Source organism: Phalacrocorax carbo, chromosome 11, assembly GCF_963921805.1.
Source record: "Phalacrocorax carbo chromosome 11, bPhaCar2.1, whole genome shotgun sequence".
Classification (NCBI taxonomy): domain Eukaryota; kingdom Metazoa; phylum Chordata; class Aves; order Suliformes; family Phalacrocoracidae; genus Phalacrocorax; species Phalacrocorax carbo.
Genome location: NC_087523.1, coordinates 11,919,018 through 11,940,752, shown reverse-complemented (window position 1 = coordinate 11,940,752; position 21,735 = coordinate 11,919,018). Strand labels below are relative to the sequence as shown.

Genomic DNA, 21,735 nt, shown 5'->3' with positions numbered 1-21,735 from the left:
AGGCTAAAAGTCATCTCAGGTGCCCGGTAACACCAGGCACATCATTGCTGCATGGAAGGATTCTAAACAGCCATCTTGATGAACAAAGCTGACATTAAAGGAAAGTTACCTGCCCTGTTACTTTTTTTTTCTGCACTTCTAAGCATTCAGCCTGTGCACTTGAATGAAAATTGTACATGATTGTACACTTTTGTAACACGGGATATAATAAAAGACCTGCGATGCTGCAACAGTCTTCCATGACATGATTCTGTTTTCTCAACCAAACAACAGCCTCAAGGGAAAACTGATCTCAGGGACCAATAACTATGCAACATTCAGTCTATTCTAAAGGACTCTGTTATAACTCTCTTTAAATACATTTACATACCTCACACACTCTGTTAAGAATCTAGGCACTTTTCACAGCTGAAATGAAACCTCTGGCAGAACCTTCCAGTCTGACAGGAATGCTGCAGAGCTCTGCTCCTTCCACATGAACTCCAAACAGCACACAGGTAACATGAAGCCAGTCTGCCTGACTAGGACTAAATGCTGCTTTGGCATGTTCTGTATTTGCTCCTTTCCCCACTGAGTGAGCCTGCCATACACAGACCTATAACTGGGTCTATGTCTTCACCTCATCTTTTTCTAGGGCCATCAATCCCTCCAGCCCTATTCCTATAGAGAATTCCAGTGCAGCAACATGGAAGTACAAGTCTGGTCAACATCTGAAAACAACTGTATGGTATAAAGGCAAAAGCTAAGGATTAAGTTGCCCTTAAGGAATGCAGTACGCAGGCTTTCCAACAAAAGTGCTAGCATTTCCAATACCTTTCTGAGGAAGGACAAGGCCCACAAGCCAACAAGCTGAGCAGGTCCAAAACTACAGTACCAGCCTTTAAAGGAGATAGCTGGTCACATCTTAAGGCCACATCTTGTAATATATACAGGAGGAATTTGTAATTTGTGGAGTTTCCCCTGTTGAGAAAATATAATCAGGATTTTTGAAGATATCTTTCTCTCTACAGAAGTTAGCAAGCAGTGCTTATACTAGCTGGAATAACACAGCCAGATGAGAAACAGCAATGCTTTAGTTTAACCAATCTCTCTGCAAATCTCTCACTTTCAGAGTCTTCAGTGAAAGGTTTTCTTTCTCTTTGGAGAGAATCTACATACACAAATAAACCTATATACACATATAAATATATATATAGGGGTGTGTGCGTGTGTATATATATCAAACCAGATCATCTATTTGAGCTGAGAATTACGGTACTCAACCTAGAGCCAGCCTGATTTTGAGATGAAGAAACCAAACAGCTCCTTAGGGGCTCTGGAGTCACTCTCAAGGCTGATTCCTTTACTGGATCGAAGTACTGATTCACAATACAAAATTCGGTATACTCTGACCCATCTTTCAAGTGGTTACAACCTCATTTTACAGCAGTGAAATAAAGTTCACTCAAATTTTAGAGACGCAAGTTCAGCTTCTTCCAAATTCTACTTCAGTGTTAAAATGAAATGACAGGAGAAGATACATTTTGTGGCACAGTTCCTTCAAAATGGCATGTCAGAAACATTTTACAGTACATAAATTATATATATATATACACATGTATAATACACAATACACAGACCTAAAAACACAAAAAGGAAAGCTACATTTGCACTTATAGAAAATGGTGAGCTGGCAGCAACATTGTTCAAGTACTCAAATCATGAATAAACCATAAACTGAGTACCAAATTTTCCAGTTGCATTAGAAGAACATTATAAGCAATTTTAGCAAAAAGTGTCTTTTGTAAGCTTCATAATGAAAATGAAGTTCAGGAGGTCAGTTCAGTCAGCCTGTTAAAAGACGGTATATACAGGGTACAACAGGGAATTGGGAAACTTTTAGTGCTCCAAACCAGTACATATATGGTATCTCTGAAAGGCTGATTAAAATGTTTCTTATTACCTGCTGTTGAGGAAGGCAAAGCAGGTCAGGGATCAACATTACTTATAAATGAAGCAGCACTGGTCATCGCAGTTTTGAGATGGAAAACATTTGTTTCTCAAAGCAGATACTCCAACAGAGAAAAATGAGGATGAAAGTGTGGATGATACATAACATATGAGCTCAGCAGCTTCAGACCAAAGAAGTTCAGGAGGGACAAGAGGGAGTTCAGTGTTAGTGAACCAAGCCAGCCTAGGCATTCCTTCTGTGTCTTCACTTTCCTAAAATAGATGTCAGTACAAAAATCCAGACAAGGGTAATTGCTCTGTTTCTATCCTCTGAGGAAGGAAGAGTTAGTGACACAGTCCATTATATTCTGCCTTCGCATTCCAGATGATAAAAAGGCTCCAGGGAGACTCAGGTTCGCATTGGCACATTCCCTGCTTTACTGTGAGAGGCCTGGGAAATACGATTGATGCTGCTTTCAATGAAGACCTTTAGGCCCTTTAGACCTTGAGCATAGAGATATTCCAGATACCAGTTCCACTTCTTTCCCTACAAAAACAGAAAGAATAGTCAGATGTGCAGGACATAGCTTTGTCTCTTTCTTAGGCCAATCTGAAAAGGTCTGCAAATATCACCTTCCACATTTTGACAACATTCATCCTAGTCTGTAAATACCCACAGGTATACAGGGTCACGTCCTGTTCCCAAATGCCCAAACTCTTCACTTAGCTTGAACATGAGAAATCATGATCTTTTTTAAATACTGAAGATGTTTATAAATCCCAGTTTTAAGAGCAGCAAAGTCTATTGGATCAACAGTGAAGATGTCAGGAACCAAATGAACAGGGACTTCCTTACATCACTAATGTCAATTCCCCCAGATCAGGTTTGAAGTACACTGTGATACAGGAAAGGAAAAAAACCGCCACTGTGCTCGCGCAGTGGAGGATCCCTGTTCAAAGCTATAACAAAGCTCTACATCCATCTCAGAAATTTAATGTTAAGTCCATTGATAATAGAAATTCTGCTTCAAGTACACCAAAATTGTAACTTTTTCTGGAGCCTGCAGAGAACAATAAACAGCCTTGTCCTGATACTGCGCTGATTTGTGGAAGAAATATATAAGAAATCTCAGGCTTCTACCCACAGATGACTAGATACGTAACTTCTCAGATGTTGATGTCCTCATGTTTGTCCCCCTTAAGAGATTGAACCGAAGTCTACAACAGGAATTTTCCCCTTTCAAAATGTTTATAGAACATTTGTGGAATTCGCGAATATTATCACCACGTCCTCTTCTACACAGCTGCTGAAAATTGCCTGTCTTCACAAGAAATCTTACCTTAATTAAACCGAAGTTGAAGGTGGTATCATCTGGCCAACCCTTAAAGAAAAGGAATAAAACCAGTATCAAGTCAGATAAAAAGTATGTCCAGAGTTGCTGGGCCTCTGGCTTAGTCCCCTCCTAAATCAGGAATTGCAGGTATGCAAAGAAACTCAGATATATTTAATCATGCTTCAGAACAGGCTTCCTGTGTCTGCAAGTGGCAAGGTAATGTGGAGACTCTCTTGCCCTGTGCTACAGCATTACTGGATAGCAACAGAGAATATTTGTAGGTATCTTTAACCACTGTGTCTCTACAGTGCAAAAGCTACCCCTTTGAGATTATATTAGATATTACCTATTAGATATATAATTCCCAACAATGAGAAAGAGAGGAGAGAACCTACTGACATTTATATTATTGCTTGTGCTACCTGAGTGTGCTGCAGAGCAGTGCCCTCTGGTGCTCAGCACTGAAACGTTTAAGAAAAGATGGCACTGCAGCTAAGTATCTTTTCCTGTCTTATGACATAACCTGTGATAGCTGTTAAGCAAAATATCTTTCTTGGTTCTGTAGTAGGGAGAATTTTTGCATTCTTCATCAGAAGGTTTTAGCTAGAGGATTTTTTTTTGGTTGGTTTTTGTTGGGGGGTGGGTGGTGGTGGTGGTGGGGTGTGTGTATATGGTTTGCTTTTTTTGTTTTACTTACAAAAGCTATAAATAAGAACCAGGAAGCCTCAGAATGGAAAAGATCTAGACAAAAGATATGAAAAACTAATACTGCTACAACAGCAGAAATGCCAAGGAAAAGAGGCTATATTTAACAAAAATAAAATAGCCTCTTCTGGCAAAGACAAAGCTTCGGTTTAACCAGCATTAAGAGACAAACTACCTAGATTCGGGACACTGAATATATAAACAAAGGCAAATTTGTGAAGTGTTCCTAACCAGCATTCTTTGCTTCAACTTTAACCTCAGGTTTCCCTTGCTTCATTCCAGGAGCCACACCTATACACGCCTTCAATCTGCCAGCATTTCTCACAGCAAAACAGCATCTTTGTGCAACCCCTCGGATAGCCTACAAAACAGTTTCTCAGAGCAGCATGCACATCTCTGAAGAGTAGCAACTCCAGCAAGCTGCTCCCTCCATTATTCAGTAGCTGCACTGAACACATGATGACACCCAGAATTCAAGATGACTACCAGCAGAACTCATCAGACAACACAAGACAGCACCACACTATCTTACTTCTGTACTTGAAGTAGCTACTTTTATTTCTTTTTTATTAAGCCATTCTCAAAAGCTACTGCAAGAGCCAGAAAGCACTGCTAAAAATTCTACTGTGCGCACCCATATGTATTTCTTGACTTTCTCGAGTTCAAATGCTTAGGTCACACTCCACATTTTGTGGGGCAGGATACACTACTAATTCACCAAAAGCTTCCCAATAATTCATTTAATTATTTAGCTATTTTAGTTCTATCCTCAAAATTATCATAAGCACAAAATTCACATCTAAAACCATTATATTCATGTTTTCATACCATGCAGACAAAACTATTCAAATCATGCCACTGATCTGACACAAACACCAGCTTTTGAAAGCTCAGTTGACTCTACAAGTCAGCCAGTACAGAGACACACTGATCCAGAGAAACTGTCAAGACAGAATATCTGGTGCTGCCAAAGGCCCAAATGTTAGCCTAGACCATTACCTGCTGCAGGAAGAGGACAGCATAGCCCATCATGGCTGGGTGGTAGACAATGTTAAAGCTGGTTCTGAATTCCTGCACTGCAGTTTTCTTCAGCAGTTCATCATCCATACAGAGACCCTGAGGATGAATATCCTTCTGGAATGCACTGGAAGTCCACAGACAGCTCACCATAGCTATTGTGTACTGGTTGTACTCTTGGTACGTCTGGCTACTGAACCGGAACTGCAGTATTTTCTGAGGGACAAGAAAACAAATCAATAAATAGCATCCTCAAAGCAGTAGTGCGCTCTCTCCAGTCCTTAAAAGAATTCCATCAGAACACCTCGCCTCCATCAACTCAACTCCTTGCTAAAGCTGGTTCTAGCACATTGCAGATTTGTCCACAATACCTTTTTAGTCAGCTCATTTTCTTTTGCAGCCACCAAGTTGGTTCGATACCTGAAAAAAAACAAACAAAAGCGAAAATTAGGTGCCTGTAAATTTTTACTACCTACCAGTGTTGAAAAAAGCTGAAGGAATGTGCCCATGAGAGAAATCAAACTTTACTGGTAAAAATGAGACGCATGAAAAAATTCAAAGGGACTTTATCACTTGTCATAGGCCCACCCTTTCCAGGGAGAGCGGGGAGACACTCAATATTCAGCTCTTAAATGACTAAGACATGACCAGTTTGCGTGGGACAGTCACCTTCATAAAGGGCAGGAATTGACATACAGCCTTAAAATCAGCTAAAAAATGCAGTGCATTTTTAAGAAGGGAGACTTTCATTCACTCAGCAGATAAACAGAAGCCACTGGAAGTAATGCAACTTGACAGTTGTTCTATATAATAAGCATTAGCTCCTCTTATTTCCCAGAGACCATCCTGTCATGTTAATTACACTGCGGACTCCTTGGAGAAAAAATCACATGGAGAGCCCTGTGCCAGCTGTCAGCAATTGGCTACTCTCCTTTTCAGATGCAACCACTGGAACTAACAAGGCCAAGAACAGCAGCCATGTTGGTGGATCCTGCAGAGAACTAAACAGTGCTGTCTTCGGACCTGCAAGCAGCATGTGGAAGTCCCAAATTTCCACAGTGTTTGGAGGTGGCAGAAGTGTTTCCTACTCAGCACATTACAGAATTTGTAAGGAAAAGCTCAAGTCTAGTGGTCAAAGCACAGGAGTGATAAGTTGTATAGTTAACTACTAGGGATTCCAGCTGGCTAACTTAAGTGTTCTCAAAACAATATGGGAACGCCTTCCTTCACATATCAGAGATATGGAAATAATACTAGGAAAGAGGTCAGACTCCTGCTATTTTAGATAACAGACTGAAAAAAAAGAGAGTAGGAACTACCGCTATGAAATCCTGTATCATGAAAGCTGGACACAAGCGGAACTTTCACCTTTGCCTTGCATGGTAAGAAAAAGTAGATTTCAGATTTGACACCAAAGTAATTTCATTTGCAAAAGATAGAAAGAGAAGACAAGGAATCCTTACAGCCCACACCATTTGTAGTACCTGTACATAATGTAGCAGAGCTGATTCAAGCTGACAGAATCCATGCTGAGAAGCGCTGGGTAGAAAACTCCAGCAGGAGGCATTATCAACAAAGGCAGATTGTACCTCAGATACGTGTCACACACCTGCAGGAACAAAGCAAATCTGGACAGATTACTGCCATTAACAAACCCTGAAGCATCTAAGAGCAAAAGAGCATGGCACTGCATTCCAGCCAGCTCCAGCTTCACCTAGGAGGGAAGGCCAAGATGAAGGAATTCCATTGGTTTCCTTCTCAGTACAAAACATATTCATCAGTTCATATCTTAGTCTCTGCTTCAACCATTTAGGTATACTATAAGTTTTGACATGGTTACTTGCTGAGTCAAATCTGCCCAGATCCCTGTAAAAAAGCAGCAGCCATTTTTTTCCTGATCTTTTAGCTCATTCCAACATCCATAGCTGGGATTGCACTAGACCTGACCTTGCTCTTAGCCTGGTTTGCTGATACCAGCAAGCCAAACAGACCACACATCTCTTTCAATTGGGAAATTATATCTTTCTATTTGACCTTGCTGGAGTTGCATGAACACACAATAAAGCTTTGCTCTAAGAAAAGATGATATGGCCATAAAACATGGATTTATTATCAGACTCATGTTAGAATTTAAGGTTGAGTTTCAAGTAAAAATGATATTTTAAAATTTCTCCAGATTTAACACGATTTTCAGCTATAATGACAGTCTTAAGGTATGCCTAAATAATTAAAAGCAATATTGCTGTAACACAGCACATGACTCTCCTCTACAGCTTAGCCACAGTAACTATTCCCAAAAGTATGCTGTTCAGGTAGGTATGCATAATTCTCAGAAAAGTACTGGACTAAGAATATGTATATCTAGTTACTACAGCTCAGACCATAAGCAAGCAAGCTGTGACAGCCCACCACCCCGAAGATGGATACTTTTTACATTTTGTTAAATTAGGCATAACAATTCTTTTGGGACTCCTTCCCCTAATCTCATAACAGACTTTTCACTAAAGATTGTTTGCCAGATCTTCATCCTTCCTCTTGCCCTCAGTACAGTTACACCATGTAAGGTATAGGCAGATATTTGTATGTAACTGAATTACTGGTCTTTCCAGAAATCTGGGCTCTTTACTTAATATCTCTGCTGCATGATTTTATAAATCTCTAGAGTTCTGAATACGTAAGCAAAATGTCAAGAAAAAATTCAAGTCTTAGTTGTCTCCTAGAGCACCAATGATCAGAGAATCATGCACCCTTCAATATATGTATACTCCCATAAAATGAACATTTAAACAGTCATACAAATGTGTTGCCCATTAGTTTTGTGCATTTTTAATGGACATTTTTGTTACAAGTAGATACCAGAACTATCACTGTTTTTTCAACTCTTCACAATTTTATCCAAATTGTAGGAGCAACACCAGCATGGCTGGAGTTCACGTGGCAGCAAGCACATCTACAAAGATGATGCAAGGAAGCTAGAGAATAGGCTTAAGCCTATTTGATGCTGCTTAGTTTGAATGACAAACCGGAGGAAAAAAACCCTTCATTTTTTAAGGGAACATTTAAGGAAAAGATCAGGATATACTGTTTGAAGTTTAACTGAACATTGCTCTTTTCTATAAATTTGCATTAAAAAAGCAAGTTATGCCATATTTTTACTCCTCCTTCCACAGTTCACCTTTGACTTGAAGGGCAACCACTTTCTAGCAGCATGTTTAATTCTGCCTACGGATGCAAGAGCAGCAGCTATCACCTGTAGATCTACTAAGTACATGGAACATTTTTGCATTTAATCAAAGTTCTGTAAACTGTAATAAGGAAGGTTTTGAGCTAGAGCATGAAAACAAACAAAGTCTTAGGATTTTGAAAGCCGAAATGAATGGGATACATACAGTCTCATAGAAATCCAGGATGAAGTACAGCAATAAAGTAGAATTGTTTTCCAAACGCAATGCAACAGTAGAGATCTGTCCAACAAAGTGGATCAGTTCAGCCACCACATTCACTAGTCCAGAAAGGGTGGTATTCCTGCAGCAGTGACATGACATGATGTTAGTATATACACCTCTTTGCAAATGGTAAAAAGAAAAAGTGGTAAAAAAGAAACGTAAGTTTATCCTTCTGCCCCACCAAGCATTCAGCAACATATACCCAGAACATATTATTACCAACATTACTGCAGACATGACCCAGTTGTCAGTGTTACAAGGATTTTGACTTCTGGACATTTAAGTTTTCAGTATCAATAGAAATACTTTTAAAGAAAGAGAAAGAACAGGATTGACAAGGTAGCTTACAATATAGCAGAAACATTACAGCATTAGTAACCTAGTGGGTCTTTGTGCTGGGTAATAGGGCTAGAATATATATCTAAATACATTAGTGAACAACGGACAGAACACTGTATTGCATTTATTTCAGACAACTTACAATGAATGAGCTTGAGAGTCAGACTCTGAATCCAGATTAACCACATGCCAATTTAACCAGTTCTGCAACAGCTCTTTCAGGCTCTCAAGAACACTGCACTGCAAGAGGCAAAAGGAAAACAGGTTGATGACAATTTATATAAATGAATAATTAAAAAAAAAAGTCATGAGAATTGACATATACAAGGAAAGATATCAGGAGTTTCTCATGACCACAAAGACCAGTGAGATAATTGCGCGTCCCCTTGAACTGAATGTATGCATTACATAGCCTTTCCTGGAGAATGTGAGTTTCAAATAGAGTTAAAATTGCAATAAAACAAACCAACTATTGTCTTGTGTGCTATCAGTTCTTTTTATTTCCAGTGCCCCAGTTTAATTCCAGTAAAAAAAAAATTCCTTAAATGCACTAAAATTCCCAAAGAAGTTATGTTGCAAGTATATATTTTACCCTTATTTGGGCGCAGATTTCCCCAAAAGAAGTCCCCTATAAAATCCCTCAGGCTGCTACACCTGACACAAGTGTGGATAGCAGTATCACCTAGAAGTAAACAGCTCAGTAAACTGTACTCACTTAAATTACCTTAAAGTAAAGGGACGATGTGAAAAAGAGCTGTGCCAAGGGATCATAGAGATATGACTTCATTTCTGAAACAAATGAGAAAGCAGCATGATATCTGTGCACAAATTCTATCCCCCAAGATCAGGCACTTTCCAGCCTCACCCAACAGATCTGCAACACATACCCGAGAAGTTGCTGAGGGGGATCTGACTCACAAGTCTGAGGATTTGTGATCGGCAGCAGGAGCCATCCCAGAGAGGAAGGCTCTTATACAGGAACTCTTCACAGGCAGAAAATCCCTCCTACAAGCAGAGGGATGACCTTTCAAAAACTCATCTCATATGCCTGTACCTTGCCATACTCACCTCACCCCAGAGAAAGAGGCTTACACCTCCTTCCTGCCATATAATTCACCAGGACATTCAAATTATTTTCTCAATATCATTCTCAAATTATCTTTCCTGCAGAAAACAAGGCCACCTCCAGAATATTGACTTGCTATAAGAATATGTACTTTTATTACTTGAGATACTGTCACTTCTCAGAGATGAGACAGGAAACAGGTATGTTCCAAAAGTACTTTAAGGGAAGATGATGTGAAACCCTTAGCTGCCACAAAACGGGTACCTACCTGCAAGAAACACTCTGCCTTGTAGACAGTGTCCAGGAAGTCCTTGAATTCTTCTTCATATCGGTTATTATCAGCCACACACCAGCTGCATTCTAAACAGGAGAAAATACTGTATTTGAGTATGAGCACAGCAAGAATAAGCACCATCAGAAAAAAAATTCAGTTCTCCTCCAGCAGTTGTTTTAACACTATATGATTACCACTATAAATCTGAATAGCAAAGTACCATTACTGAAGGGTGAAATGCCTCAGATGTCCTTTATCTCCCTATCATGCAAGGTAAGTCTTAGTTCCTACCTTCCTGAAGAGTCTGGCCCATCCAATAGTAGAGCCTCAGGTAAATAGATTCATCTTTGATGCAATTCATGTAGTGAAGCAATAAAGGGTTGGTTAGCACTGAACCCATCTGGGAAGGAAACTGCAAGAGAAATCAAGAAAAAGTGTTATTCAGTATTTACATCAGCAAATTGCCAGAGAATCTCATTCTGTCAGAGTTGTCCAATCCTTTTACTTACAACAAGACCAACTCCAGGATTCATTCATCACCCTCAGGTAGGACTAGATGCTCTGTCAGAACTAGGTAGCCCACACACTATTCACATATAAACAGGGCACAGAGGAATATCCTTTGATATCTCAAAACATTCAATGAGCTTACCGAGACCTTTCTGAAACTCACCTCTAGACAGTGGATATTTTGTAGGAGCTGAGAAAACGTCTGCAGCTTCTCCACCGGTAAAGACTCATTTGTACTGTACAAATCAACACAGTTCTTTTCCCTGTCCTCTTCTAAATTATTTTTGTTTGTACTGCTTGCAGGTATAATCAACTGGGTATTCCATTTCTGTAGAGAAGAAACACAAATGAATAGCATTGACTGTTTCCAATGCAATCAAGTGCACTTGTGACCAGTGTTCCCATAAAGACCCTGTTTCATTATAACAGGAATGCTCTATTTCTATATAGCTACTCCACTCTTCCGAGTGCTGAAATAAAGCCTGACTCCCATTATTTGCCAATATTCATAATGAAAACAGCTGCTTGGCACCTTCTAGGGTCTACCTTAGTCCCATAACCTACCCTTTTTCGTGACTGAGGTTGAGATGTGCCTAAAAACAGTGGCTGGGACAATGGAGAGTTTTCTTGGTTTCTTTGCCTTACTGTGTTCATTGCTGCCTTCCATGGGCCCTCTGAATTCTTGAAGTAAGTCTGAAAACATAAAACAGACATCTATGCAGGAAGCCAAACTAAGACAAAGCAACAGAAGGATCAGTTTCTATTCCAATGAACATCACCAGTCATGTATCTACACTCAACTCTGCTTGACAGACCAAGAGGCCAGGTTTTCACAGCACAGAACTCTCATCATTCCTCAGTTTCATTACTTTTTTACTATAGTTCAAGTTATGCTTTTACTTCCTTCCGAAATGATGTCCCCTTTTTCCAGAAGAGATCTCCAACACTTCTGATTTATAATCCTCAGTCAGAGAAATCATCAATTCATAGATTAAGTCTCAAGTATGCATTAATTAAAACATGATCAAGGTATGCTTATGCATGTTACCAGGAAAGCTTCCTGAATTCAGCATTAGTGATATCTGCCAAACGAACAATTCAATGAGTAATCGAATTCTCAGATTAATGTAGAAACTACAGCTAAAAAGAAAACTGGAAAAATGAACCCAACACCTTTTCTGCACAATTTTTTTGTCACTTCAGTTGCAACCCTAATCAAGTGTCAAACCATCACAAAAGTATTCAGATTGGTTTGAGCATTGGTAACCAAGCTTTTATTATACAAGTTAACACAGTGTGTTCATAAACAGTTGAAGATGTATTTGGGTTTTAGTTGCTAGTTATTTACTTCACTGCTGTGCATGCCAAAAAAATGTAAATTCTCAAACAGATGACTGTGCAGCACAGTGCAAAGTATAAATTTATAGAGCAATGTAAGTACACAAGCAGACTGAAATAAAACATTTTCTTTTATAGAACTGCAACTTGCCTATATATAAATTAAACATCTCTTCTAAAAAAAAAACCAAACCCTAAGTCTAACCCACTGAAGTACCAAAAGAAGATTTGTTGCAGGATTTAGGTCTCACCTGCTATATACCTGTTATATATCCAATTTCTCCTACATAGATTCTACTTCATCAAAGGGCTAAGCATACACATAGGCCTCTCTAAAAGTGGAGTAATATTTTTTGCTGTTACCTTGAGGCTCTGACAAATCAGCTTACTGCATTTTTCCCCACTTTTTTTCTCTTTCCTATGACATAGACTTTCCAAGTGGGAAGTTACTTACTGAATTCCACTGTTATTTGTAATTGAGAAAGCCAGCAATTTGGACAATGCCTTGTACAAACAAGACAGTCTGTCTCCTGAAGAACTTAACATTGTGGGAAGTAAGTCAAACCCAGCAAGAACACCAAAAGGAGGATTAAAGTAACCCTCATAAGGGTAAAGGTAGATGCCATTCCATTCCAAATCATCTCATTGTGCTGAAAAGGAAATAAAGCGCAAGGCAAGGAATCCTCATCTAAACCTGATTTTACTCTGTGAAGAGAGGAAATCAAATGAATCTTCACCACTAAATCATACCATAGCTTAAATGGAAAGCTCATTACAAATACTGTTGTAAGTACTGGTTCCAAATAGATTAAATCTAATTCCTTACCTTCATTTTCCCAGGAAGCGTTATGGTCACCAGCTCAGGACAGAAGAGTTTGTAAAGTGATAGTAGAGCCTGAAGATAAGACTGCATTCCCTGCCAAATAGCAGAACAAGAGTTAAGAATGTGGGGTATATGTTTTTAATGTAGAAACTGAATATTGTATTCTAGAAGCAAAAACACTCCAGTGATGACTGAAAGCTTTCTAAAGCTACATGTCAGTAAGTAACCATAGATGAACAACTGAAAATGAATGGAAAAACAGAAATTGTGCCAATGAAATACCACAGGAAGGGGATTAAAGAAGGAAATGTCTGTAGTCATAACTCTAATAAAAAGGAATTTAACAATCAAAACTATGAAAAATAAAGTCTTCTGCTGGCTAAATGCTCCCAAACACATATTACAGCTACAGTTTTTTCTTACAAAAAAAGGGAGCAAGATCCTCTACATATATCCTATCTCATATTTCTCATTTTTGATACCACTTGAAAAAGGAAGATGAATCAAAAATTAAATGTGGTAATAGACAAATGAAGGTGCCCCTTGCTTCAGAAGTTTTACCACACCTACCCATAAAACATACAGCTTTTTGTATGTCATTGCATGTGCTCACAAAACACAAATGAGAATTAGGGATGCGCATGCAAGATAGAAAGCCGTGATGCTACAAAGACTACAACCTACAATTCCAAGTCTAACCCTGTCCTGAGGTACTAGCCACTCTTCCCCATCCTTTAAGGACATTAGTTTTACAAACCACATTATTAACCACAGTTCAAACTCTACAAGATTTGAAATAAACTCACCACTTTTGCCTGCAGGTCAAGCAGTCTCCTAACCCGAAAAGGCTTGACTAGAAACAGAATTAAGAACATAATGGATTTAGAAACCACTGTATCAGACATTTAAGTAAAAATGCAATATAACTTTTACTATAGAAAGTCACAGCAAAGCAAGCAGAATGAATCAGTCTTATTTGTAGCTAACTGACAGATTTCCAATTCAGAAAGCATTACACAAATCAGGCCGAACTACCACTCATTCTTCTTTGCCTTAAAAGCAATATATTGGCCAGTCAATGTATTAGCTCCATTGGAAGAAAAGGCAGTGCTAGCAAACAGAGTAAGAAACAAAATGGTATTACATCTCATACAACTGGATAGACTCACCACTTTCTTTCCTGGTCAGCAAGTAGAGCAGGTGGCAAACATAGGGGCACTGCAAAGAAAAGGCAGCAATGAACTATTTCGCTGGTGCAGACTGCTAGCCAGATACACTAAAAGCAACATACAGGCTTCACAAGCAAATACGGTTTCATTTAGTTGGCTGCCTCAAGTCATCACTGCATCCCCATTAGGGCAGAGCATACCTTACTTCTTAGGAAGTAGCCTGGTTTTTTAAAAGTCACATGTCAATTTTATTTAGAAACATTATCTGCCCTATGAGCAGTCCCGAGTAATCAAACTATTCAGTGAGCTTGGATCTTATTTTTTGGAACATGGTCTAGATATTTCAGGAGTCAGCAGTGAAAGTACAATTACATTTTAAAAAAGAAAGGCACCTTTGGATCAAAAGAATTTATTAGAGCTTGTAACTACTGTTGAGGCTGTAAAGGTCTTAAGTTAGTTTCACACCAACCCTGCTGCACTTTTTAATTGGTCCATCATGCCCGAAGAAAATGCTATTTAAACAGTAAGAACTTAAATCTAGTTTTATGAAAATCTTATTACTAATGTTAACATAAAACCACTAAAAACTTTGCAAGAAATATAACTCAGAACTTTGGGAACTTTAAAAGTCTTAACTACAAAATATCCTAAACTGAAAGAATATTATCAATTTCATATGTTTAATATGACTGCCAAGATCATCTTAATATGAACTGAATCCAAACACTTCAACATTCCAGCACCTGGATTTTACAGTTGCCATATAGCAGCAATCTCCTGATTGCTTGTTGTCATTTAAGCTACATTTCAAATTCATTAAGTAGAACAGCATTTACCGTTTCTCACCTTCAAATATATATTGCTCTAAAAGTTTGGGGTTTTTTTTTGCCAAAGTATGCAAGTCAGTTTCTCCCCAGGAGCAGGATACTTCACCTGCTGTTGTCTGACATCAAAGGCAGTTTCATACTGCAGTGTCATACTTACTCTTGGGAATTTAGACAGAATATGCTGTCAGTCTGTGATGCAGAATAGCAATTCTTGGAAACATGTTTAAACCGCAGACCACAGCACTGAAACTAAAGTAATCCTTCAGTACTTCCTTGTTGCTGAATCTAAACTACCCAGCAATCTTAGAACGCAAAATGAAAATAAACCACAAAATAAATTCCAGCCATCAAAAAATGGTCTCTGACCAACAGCTACTCCAGACTAATTCTAGCATTAATATGCATACCACTAATGAAGATTTAGGTTTATTTTGTCAGTTTCTATATTCTTCAGGTCTCCTTACCATCTTCTCATCTTGCAGGAAGGAAAAGAAGAAACCATAGAGGGCATGAAGTTGTTCCTTGTGATCAATGAAGTCAAACACTGTGATCAGCCATCTTAAAAAAAGCAGCTGCAGATATGAAAAAAAGCCATATCAACATTGAGTGATGGACAAAAGCAAGACAGACCAGTCACTAACCAATTTAAGAGAGACAATCATTAAGGATACATGCCACTCTCAAGGGCAACCAGATAGCTACAGATGAACAGTACACGGATAATTAAGCTGTGGAAGAAAGCCTGCCAAGACCATTAACTACCATATCAGAATGGAAAAAGCAGCTCAGTTCTGAATACATGCCAACCCTCAGATATCACCTGAGGGCCCCTCACTCCAGGAAAGACATTGAGGTGCTGGAGTGCATCCAAAGCAGAGCAATGAAGCTGGTGAAGGGTCTAGAGCACAAGTCTTACAAGGAACGGCTGAGGGAACTGGTGTTGTTTGGTCTAGAAAAGGGGAGGCCTAGGGGAGACCTTACCATTCTCTACAACTACCTGAAATGAGGTTGTAGTGAGGTGGGAGTTGGTCTCTTCTCCCAAGTAAGAAGTAATAGGACAAGAGGAAACAGCCTCAAGTTGAACCAGGGGAGGTTTAGGTTGGATATTAGGAAGAATTTCTTCACTGAAATGGTTATCAGACATTGGAACAGGCTGCCCAGGGAAGTGGTTGAGTCACCATCCCTGGAGGTACTTAAAAGACACAGACATGACACTTAGGGACACGATTTAGTGGTGGACTTGGCAGCGTTTGGTTTATGGTTGGACTCAATGATCTTAAAGGTCTTTTCCAACCTAATTATTTCTATGATTCCATGATGTAAACCTTTGAGCAGACTATGTGAAGACAAAAAAGACTGTTTTGCTAATGTTGTCATGTTGCCACTGCTAAGGTACACAGAACCTGAGCGATACCTTGCTGAAGTTGGTGAATAATACCTCACATAGCCGAAGTATTTCACAGAAATGTTGGTGAAGAAACCATTCCTAAAGAATTCAGAGATACAAGACAAGCAGGAACTGTGCAAATTTCCACTCACACTTTTCAAGTGTTCCTCGATTCCCACTGCGGTTCCAGCAATGCGTGTCTCTGCCAATCTTTCTCAATGACAGTATCTTATGTAAGAACCTTGTATATTAAAACCGCAGGATTTTTGCTTCCAGAAAATAATCTATCCTCATCATTCCTGTGCAGGAGCAATAACTACTGTAAACATTTACTAAGTTACCTGGATGTTGGCTGAACATTTGCTGACACAGAGCCAAGATACAGATGAAACGACAGAATTTTCTGGTATTACTGAGGCTGGAATCAGGCTCTTCACTAAACGAGTATTCACTGTATCAGCTGGAAAACAAACAATTTAAGCTAAGGTGTTGCTCATGTACCAGGTTCTTTGATATGGTTTTGCAGCTTAGGTCAAAATTCCCTCTGGACTAGATTATTCAGAGGTTCACTGCTTCAAGTAACAGTGCACAAGAATCTAGTAAGGGCTCACCTATACCTCAAAAAACCAGAAATATTTCTTTATAGCTTAAAGAAAGAAAATGGAATATCAAGTATTTTAATACTGAAATAGCCTTTAGACTCTTGGCAAGACAACCAGAGATAACACAAATTTCTGGTAATATTAAATGACCAATTCCTTCAGCAAAGGAGTATATAACTGTCAGCCAAGCATCAGCAGATTAGTGTTCTGGAGATAAGCTAGTAATTTTAAATCAAGAAAAGCACTAAACTACTTGCATAATGGGGAATGAATCCTGTGTGCTCCTCTTGGGTTGGAGGGAGGGGAAGTTTAGTTTTGGGGTTTTTTTATTGAATATTTCATTGTAGAGAAATACAGTATAAATGGTGGCCACCATTTCCAAGAAAGCGGCATGAGGGTTGCACTGACACTGCTGAATTGATTGTTAAAGTGACATTTTACTTTTAGCAAGTTTCACTAATACAACTATGTCGGTTAATTTGATTATTTTCATCTTGGGGAAAAGAAACACACAGAAACTGTTGCAACAAAGAAAAGACACAATGGTTGCTAAGGTCACACTTTAAGCCTTTCAGAGACCCACAATTACAAACAAAGGAAATGAGGTTTTCAAAAAATATTTGTAACAAGCCATAATATTTCTCTCAGTATCACTCCCCTGTAGCAAGAACTGAGGTTACTTTTAGCATGAACTCAAATTACACTGAAGCATGCCAGAAGGATTAATTTTACACTGAAGTACCTAACAATACAGCCACCATCAACACATTTTCTCAAGCAGGTTTGATTAGAGGGGAAGAGGCATTCACAAAAGACACGCTAGCAGTTTATAAACACTTTACCAAGTTTGCCACTGAGTGCCACGTTTAGCAACACATCAAATGCTTCAGGGGGTAATCCTCTTTGCAGAGCAATCCTTTCCACAGTACTCAAGTGTTTCTGCAGAACATCGTTCTTTTTCAGTGAAACATGGTCTTGAACTAGGATGAGAAAAATAAAATACTAACACAAGGATGAAACAACTTCTGAACTGAAAATTAACTATTTTAAACTTGTCTGAACTGTCCCTACATATATTCCTTTTTGTTGGATTCTTTACATAAGAGAAAGAAGAAAATATTTTAAGACATTAAAGAAATATTAGAAAGCTCAGACAATAAAGAGGGAAATAGCAGGTTAAAATAGATTTTTTAAACATTATTATTCCTGTTATTAAGAAATTAGTTGTTATATTTTTCAATGCTAGGTAGCTAACCTTAAAATTACTATTACCTTTCTCAAAGTAGCTCAAAGCTTGCTCAAGGGAGTCTTGCTTGCTGTCATTTTTCTGATCACTAGGAGACCGACGATTCCGGACACTTTTTTCAGGGTCAGTTTTCCCTCCTTTTCGCCATGCAGAGAGATCAGTTTGATTTTCATGGCGAACTTGCAGAGGCTGCTTTGAGGTCTTAGAACTCTGTCTTCGCTCCATCTTTTCAGGCTCCCAGCTGAGACTGGAGAATTTTACTCATTTGCCATGTGGGTTCAAGTCCTTCATTACAAAAGGGCAAGAAAATAGATCAATGCGCAGCAGCCGAAGAATATCAGAGAGCCAGTTCCCTGCAAGAAAAGAAAAATATATTTTCCTGACAAACAGATTTTAGAGGGATCCTACACGATCTAACAGAGTAACTTCAGAAGAAATCGTTTAGAGCTGCCTGCCCCCAAAAAGATCAGACAATATACTCAGGAGATGCACAGACAACAGTGTATCAACACTCCATTCTTTCATTAAAAAAGGAAAAAATTCACAAGTAAAGATTAACACAAGCTCCTTTCAATCTAAAAATTATCTGATAAAATTTTATATAGTATTTTGACCCAAAAAATTCACATAACCAGAAAGTTAGCAAAACACGATCAACAATTTTCTTCTATTTTGTGCATTATCAGCTTCATTACTTGTACTGCATATGCCAACATAATCAGTCAGCAGGTCATGATTTCCTGCAGTGAAGTTTTGGTCAACTTCCAAGTGAAGCACAAGAGCTACCGACACTGCAAACCTGAGTGAAATACACCCATGAAAAGTGCCATTTTCTCCTCAATATGTTAGAGAGGTCAAACTTTTACCCACAAAACGTGAAAGTTTGCTACAATTTCCTGGATTTGTTAGAGCATGCATGTCCCTGGATTGCTAGAGCCTCTCTTTTGCTTCCCAGCTTTCCTGATGCAATAAACCAGAATTATTTTCAATTCATACTCGTTCTTCAGCTCACACTTCCATAAGATGTTAGAATCATCCCTATTTTCCTATAGGTTGGTTTGTCACTACCTTCCCTGTGCAGCATACCAAGAACAAATCTCTAGCTAGCTATATCAAGACCTCCTCTGAAGCACACACTGATACACACACAGGGCATTCACATTCACAAATGAAATCTACTGACTTCAGGAGAAATGTAACCCCTCAGCATTAAAGGACAACACTGAGCACATCAGAACTTCCACAAAGAGGCTTTACATGATGGTGACTAAAAATAACTGAGATGCTTCAAAACAGTGAAAATTCCCAATAGCAACTATACCGTGGTTAGGTTGACATGAGCTGGACTGACACATAAGAGTTGCAGAAAACCCCAAATGCTCTGGAGTCTTGCTTGCTGCACCTTGAATCACCTGAGCATGCTCTAAGTCGTTCAGGAAGCAGCTCGAACTAACAGTCCTCGGTGACCGCACTCTGGAGTACAACAGCAGCTTTCTCACTGATTCCTCAGCACCTGCTCTACCTGGGCTTTTCTGCCTTGCAGGAGTTCTACCAGAGAGGTTTGGTGGGGAAGAGAGCGCCACCAGACCTTAAAGGAAAATAGCAGACAGGGTGCGAACGCCGGTTCTTACTAACAACGAGCCCGCGATTACGCAGCTCTTCAGTATTAGACACTTCCACGCAGATACTTGGCACATACACGCCTTACCCTCCTCCCCAGCCGACGCACGCACAAGCTCCCTCCAGCTCCCGCTGCGGCTCTCCCCGGCCCCCGCAGAGCCCTCCAATGCTGCTCTGACCGTCCGAAGCGGGGAGCGACCCTGAGGGAACGGAGGGAGCCACGGCCCCCCCGGCCCAGTCCCACCACCGCGCTCAGGCACGCCGGCTCCGGGTCCCTAAGAGCGGCGGCAAGTGCCCCCCTCCCCGGGGGAGAAGCCGCCTGGGCCGGCCCCCCGCCACACTCACCTCCTGCCAGCGCCCGCTCCAACCGCTCCGCGGTTCAAACCTCGACACCACAGCCCGCGCATGCGCACGACGCGTCACGCAGGGCCGCGACGGCTGATGGGCTCGTCTCTCCTTCCCTGCGCATGCGCAGCACCACGCGCTGCAGGCGAGAGCGGCGGCGCTTCTGCCCGGCCGTTCTGACCATGCGCAGTCTCGCTGTGGCCTCGGCGTACGCGGGTAGGGGCGGGGCCGGAAGGGTTGGAGGCGGAGCGGGTCGGTGGTGCGGGGTGGCTGCGGTCAGCTCTGGGGTAACGGGCGGGTAGGGGTGCCCAGGCAGGGCCTGCGGTGCCGCGGGCGGCTGGGCGACCTTGGTGAGCCCTTGGGCAGAGGCCGAGGCCGGGCAGGACAGGCCGGCTGCGCTGCGGGCACCCCTCCACGGGCAAACCCCTCCCTCCGCAGCAGGCTGCGGCTGGGAAAACGCTCGTGCTCGAGGGTGGCAGCAGCTGGATGAGACCTAAGGGAATGAAATTATGGGCTTGGAGATGAAAGAAGAGTGCAAAGGGGGAAAAAAGATTGAGTAAATTAGCATTATAATCTTAGAAAAGCACTAAACCAGTTCTTGGTGCCTTATCACCTCTAGCAAGCAAAGATGACCGGTAGCTTCCAAAAAGAGCTTGCTGATTCTGAGGGGCAGTGATGAGGGTCCATCCAATATAGGTAAATTCAGAATTCTTGTTACAAGACTCCAGGAAGTCATGTCTTTGTAATAACATGTAGCCACTACTGCGGTTCAGTAATTCGTATTGTTGCAATGTTTCACATGTTGCAAATGTGAAAAAAAAACCCACATTTTTCAGAATTCACTAGAGTCTGAAGTTTTTGCAAGGATAAGCTCTACTATGCAGATACTTTACATTTATTATTACTGCATCTATACAGGTTTTGGTGAAGAACATTACAAAAGACAAACATAAGCACTTGTTTTCAAGTTTACAGAGTTAGGTGCACATGTGAGGGGCAGCTGCCTAAAAGGTTGCAGCAATTCAGTTGTGAGTACTTTGTGTAGGAATACACATCATGGTGTGGTTTTGAGTTAATGGTATTTTTATTTGAGTTAAAAAGTGATTAATAACTGCAGTCAAAGCACAGTAGAGGAATTGTCTTTTGGGAAGTAAAGCAAATTCTATATACATTTGGGATGAGCCTAAGGTTGTCTGTAAAAAGAGACTGTCTAACAAAAGTGGCCTGTTGGTAGTTTCCTTTGTTCGGGGTGCACATCTGATAAGAGAGAATTGATCACTCTTTGGGGCTCTAGGAGGATGATTTTTCAGCATGTATATATTTGGGACTACATCTGTTTCAACAGCAAACTTAAAACTGGATATACTGCATATGAACATCCACCATCAATTCTTAGAGATGTAATACTAACATTTTACCAGAGTTTTAATATCTTTTCTCGCTGGCACACTGTACTGAAGCAGAAACTTACCTTAGACAGTTTCATGAAAATGTTCAAATGTCTCTTTTAAATGCCTGTGGTTATTAATATATTGCCCAGTAGGGTTCAGATGGCTTCCATCCTGCATCACCTTGCCTTTCTCCGAAATTCCCCAACATGATTCCACCCATTTTAGGTGCAACATTTGAGCACAGGAAAAATATTTTCAGATGTGTGTCTCAGAAAAGAAATGGGTTTCTGTCAAGACATTTTTCTCCAAATTTCAAAAAGTTTATTTTCATGAATAATTAAGAAGGAAAAACTGAAAACAGACAAAC

General features: G+C 40.1%; 1 protein-coding gene across 6 annotated transcripts; it reads right to left on the bottom strand.

Annotated features, from left to right (window-relative positions):
• Window positions 1-1,316: 1,316 nt before the first annotated feature.
• Window positions 1,317-20,067, bottom strand: CENPI (centromere protein I). 6 transcript variants are annotated; one of them, XM_064463115.1, is made up of 22 exons: window positions 19,978-20,067; window positions 18,039-18,365; window positions 17,609-17,746; window positions 16,506-16,624; window positions 15,242-15,349; window positions 13,951-13,999; window positions 13,588-13,634; window positions 12,785-12,874; window positions 11,185-11,313; window positions 10,784-10,948; window positions 10,402-10,522; window positions 10,105-10,196; window positions 9,658-9,775; window positions 9,495-9,559; window positions 8,913-9,010; window positions 8,375-8,510; window positions 6,470-6,594; window positions 5,357-5,405; window positions 4,968-5,201; window positions 4,200-4,329; window positions 3,270-3,311; window positions 2,342-2,476 (listed from the first exon to the last, which is right to left on the bottom strand). In XM_064463115.1, the coding sequence occupies exons 2-21, from the start codon at window positions 18,235-18,237 to the stop codon at window positions 3,298-3,300; spliced, it is 2,226 nt and encodes a 741-aa protein (XP_064319185.1). In that variant the 5' UTR covers window positions 18,238-18,365; window positions 19,978-20,067; the 3' UTR covers window positions 2,342-2,476; window positions 3,270-3,297. The 6 variants fall into 6 exon arrangements, with proteins under 6 accessions (XP_064319179.1, XP_064319183.1, XP_064319181.1 ...); XM_064463109.1 differs by lacking the exon at window positions 4,200-4,329 and having other exon boundaries at window positions 1,317-2,476; XM_064463113.1 differs by lacking the exon at window positions 4,200-4,329 and having other exon boundaries at window positions 1,317-2,476; window positions 18,039-18,297; window positions 19,978-20,050.
• Between the last annotated feature and the right edge of the window lie 1,668 nt (window positions 20,068-21,735).